The sequence below is a fragment of the Solanum pennellii genome, chromosome 6, assembly GCF_001406875.1.
Source record: "Solanum pennellii chromosome 6, SPENNV200".
In the NCBI taxonomy this organism is placed as follows: domain Eukaryota; kingdom Viridiplantae; phylum Streptophyta; class Magnoliopsida; order Solanales; family Solanaceae; genus Solanum; species Solanum pennellii.
In genome coordinates, this window is record NC_028642.1 from 32,501 (window position 1) to 36,507 (window position 4,007).

General features: G+C 35.6%; 1 protein-coding gene across 1 annotated transcript; it reads left to right on the forward strand.

Annotated features, from left to right (window-relative positions):
* Positions 1-919: 919 nt before the first annotated feature.
* Positions 920-3,559, forward strand: LOC107022973 (elongation factor 1-alpha). The gene is made up of 3 exons (XM_015223530.2): positions 920-1,053; positions 1,812-2,290; positions 2,370-3,559. Exons 2-3 carry the CDS (start codon positions 1,829-1,831, stop codon positions 3,252-3,254), a joined length of 1,347 nt encoding a protein of 448 aa, XP_015079016.1. The 5' UTR covers positions 920-1,053; positions 1,812-1,828; the 3' UTR covers positions 3,255-3,559.
* Positions 3,560-4,007: the final 448 nt, after the last annotated feature.

The window sequence follows — 4,007 nt, forward strand, 5'->3', positions numbered from 1 at the left end:
ATTTAATTATTTAAAGTAAGTATATTTTTCAATAACAATGCCAAAACCTCTAATATTCTTAAATTTAACAATTGCCAAGTGATTTTTAATTAGTTTGCTATTACTATTGTTGTTATTCTTACTACTAGCATTATTACTATTAATTAATTATTATTATCATCACTATCATTATTAGTAAAAGGTTTTTTTATGTTTGTATCTTTTAATTTAATATTTAAATTAAATACATTTACATTTATTTTGCAATATTTANTGCTAGCTTCCGCATTTACACCTGCTTATTTCTGGTCTTAACACTATTTTTAAGCTAGTCGACTTTTTTTCTTTTACTGAAAATTAATATTTTTTTCTTTTTGAAATACTAATACATCTACATTTAACAATTGCCAAAGTGATTTTTAATTAGCTTGCTGGCTAATCACAATACAAATTACTCTCCTTTACTATATAAGTAAATTTTTATTGCTATATTTGTTATTATTATTATTATTATTAATATTTATTTTCTACAAATTTAATAATATTTTATTTTATATCATTTTAAAAAGATAAGTAATGAAATATTAAGAATTCGTTTAGAATTCTTTTGCAGGTGGGTTTCTATTTGTAAGCTAATCTTTTTCAGTTATCCTTTTTTTTAATCTTTATTATTATTACAGCTATATCTTTTATCTTTTAAAATTAACATTATCTATTAAAGATAATTTCAATAAAAGAGTAAAAATCAATTTAGAGTTCTACTGTCTTCAAATTTCTATTTTAAAAAATACTTTTAAAACTTTATGTATTTTTTTACGTGGTTTTTCACTATGACTTAATTTCTGTTTTATTATAATATGTATAAATATAAAAATAGATTTTCCGTAACATATTATAAAAAATGTAAGGGGCATTTACGTAAATAGATAGACTTAAAAGAGGCACCGAGTGAACCCTAATTCTCATCGTTGAGACTATAAAATGCCCATTATCCCATTCGCACAGTCCCTTCATTACTTTTGCTGTGATTCCTCCTCAGCTGTGCCGCATATCGCCTAATTTTTCTTCTCTAAGGTTTCATCATCTTCACCAATTTCTTTAATCTCGATTCAATTTTTTATGTTTGATCTGTTATTGTTCTGTCACTACATGTGTTTTTCAGTTGTTTTACTTGATGATTTTCACTGTCTTCTTGTTAGATCATACATATATTGAAAATGTTTTGGATTGACTTATTTGTATTGTGAATATCTGTTATTGTTTGATTGTTGTTCAGTATTTACACAGCCGATCTGTGTTATGAGCTTGGTCATAACTATTTCTCTGTATGTAAATACAGATCTGTTAATGTTTGTAATCAATTTTTCATATGCACTGTTGATATTGTTCTCTCTCCTGTCCTGTTATATGTTGATTTGATTCGGTTTTTGTATAACTTGAACTAAACACTAGTCCTAAATGTTTTTTTTTACTATTTAAGATTTATATAATATGGATAGATTTTTTGAGTTCCTAGTCTCTGAAGAGGTTAAGCTTGCTGTAGTTGTTTACCAGTTGAGTTGCAATACTAAAAATCAATTCAATTACTGATATTTTTTGCTGTTTAGGTTTTTGACAAAGTACTTTAATTTGCTTTATTGAACTAAAAACGTAGTCCTGAATTCATTGCAAGTGTGAAAGCTATAGTTCATTGTTTTTGTTGCAATTCTTGAAAAATCAATTGGTCAAGCTATAATGGATTTACTTTTTCTGTTTTAATTGTTGAATGTGCTGAATTTATGAATGGGTTGCATGGTTTTTGAAATATGTTGTTGTGTGTTGTGTAAATGCAGTTTCTTAGTGTCTCAAGATGGGTAAAGAGAAGATTCACATCAGCATTGTGGTCATTGGTCATGTTGACTCTGGAAAGTCGACTACCACTGGTCACTTGATCTACAAGCTTGGTGGTATTGACAAGCGTGTTATTGAGAGGTTCGAGAAGGAAGCTGCTGAGATGAACAAGAGGTCATTCAAGTATGCCTGGGTGCTTGACAAACTTAAGGCAGAACGTGAGCGTGGTATCACCATTGATATTGCTTTGTGGAAGTTTGAGACCACTAAGTACTACTGCACTGTTATTGATGCCCCCGGCCACAGGGATTTCATCAAGAACATGATCACTGGTACCTCTCAGGCTGACTGTGCTGTTCTCATTATTGACTCCACTACTGGTGGTTTTGAAGCTGGTATCTCCAAAGATGGTCAGACCCGTGAACATGCATTGCTTGCTTTCACCCTTGGTGTCAAGCAAATGATCTGCTGCTGTAACAAGGTTTGCTTTAATTCGTAGATGGATTAATTGTTAATTTAAGCTGTACATGTCATGCTAATTCTGTTATTATTTTTTGTAGATGGATGCTACCACCCCCAAGTACTCCAAGGCTAGGTATGATGAAATCGTGAAGGAAGTTTCTTCCTACCTCAAGAAGGTTGGTTACAACCCTGACAAAATCCCCTTTGTTCCAATCTCTGGTTTTGAAGGAGACAACATGATTGAGAGGTCTACCAACCTCGACTGGTACAAGGGACCAACCCTCCTTGAGGCTCTTGACCAGATTAATGAGCCCAAGAGGCCATCAGACAAACCCCTCCGTCTTCCACTTCAGGACGTTTACAAGATTGGTGGTATTGGAACTGTCCCCGTTGGTCGTGTTGAAACTGGTGTGATCAAGCCTGGTATGGTTGTGACCTTTGGCCCTACTGGTTTGACAACTGAAGTCAAGTCTGTAGAGATGCACCACGAAGCTCTCCAGGAGGCACTCCCTGGTGACAATGTTGGGTTCAATGTTAAGAATGTTGCTGTTAAGGATCTTAAGCGTGGTTATGTTGCCTCGAACTCCAAGGATGACCCAGCCAAGGGGGCAGCCAGCTTCACTGCCCAGGTCATCATCATGAACCATCCTGGCCAGATTGGAAACGGATATGCGCCTGTGCTCGACTGTCACACTTCACACATTGCTGTCAAGTTTGCTGAGATCTTGACCAAGATTGACAGGCGTTCAGGTAAGGAACTTGAGAAGGAGCCTAAGTTCTTGAAGAATGGTGATGCTGGTATGGTTAAGATGATTCCCACCAAGCCCATGGTTGTTGAGACCTTTGCTGAATACCCTCCATTGGGTCGTTTTGCTGTGAGGGACATGAGGCAGACTGTTGCTGTCGGTGTTGTCAAGAATGTTGACAAGAAGGACCCAACTGGTGCCAAGGTGACCAAGGCTGCCCAGAAGAAGGGGAAGTGAACTGTGCAGTGTGATGCTGGTGTTTCGAATGCTATTTATTTACATCGAGTGTGCTATCTAGACTCTGTTTTATTTAATTCTGCTTTAGTTTGGTCTTTGAGTTGCGTATTAGGTTGTAGTTCTCTGACTTGTATGTCAAGTATCCATTCTCAGAACTGGGTACTTGATAGGCGGTGGCGAGCATGATTTTGAGTCTGTTATCATTTGCTTTTGTTGAGGTGCCTTGGTTTGTTTTCCATGGTGGCTCAGGATTTTTGTTGCTTTAATTTGAGATTTAAGTTTTCTACTAATTACGTTACATTTAAGTTGAGATGTTACCTTTGCTAAAGGGTGGTGATTTGGTTATTAATAGCTCAGTTGTATAATGGTGCATCAAATTCTGCCTGTAGGATTTGTTGCAATTTTTATGCTACTGTGCAGACTTCCTAATGCACTATAACATGAGTGATTTTGTACATGGTAACTTTAAATGGTGAATTGACGCAGAGTGACAACCAAGTCGCCTGGTCAACCCCCCACTGGGGATGACAACCATGTGATTTTGTACGTGATAATTCGAAATGGTGAAGTGAGGTAGAACTTGCACCAGATGGCAGCCAATGTATTCATAAAACCATATCAAAGTTGCTAGGAACATTTTACTAGTTCTCATTATTCTTGATTTTTGATGAGATGGAGAAGATCATGATAGATGATGCTGTGAAGGCCTTTCTAGCAGATACACCTTTCGGTGTCTCTAGTGGAGCTGATACT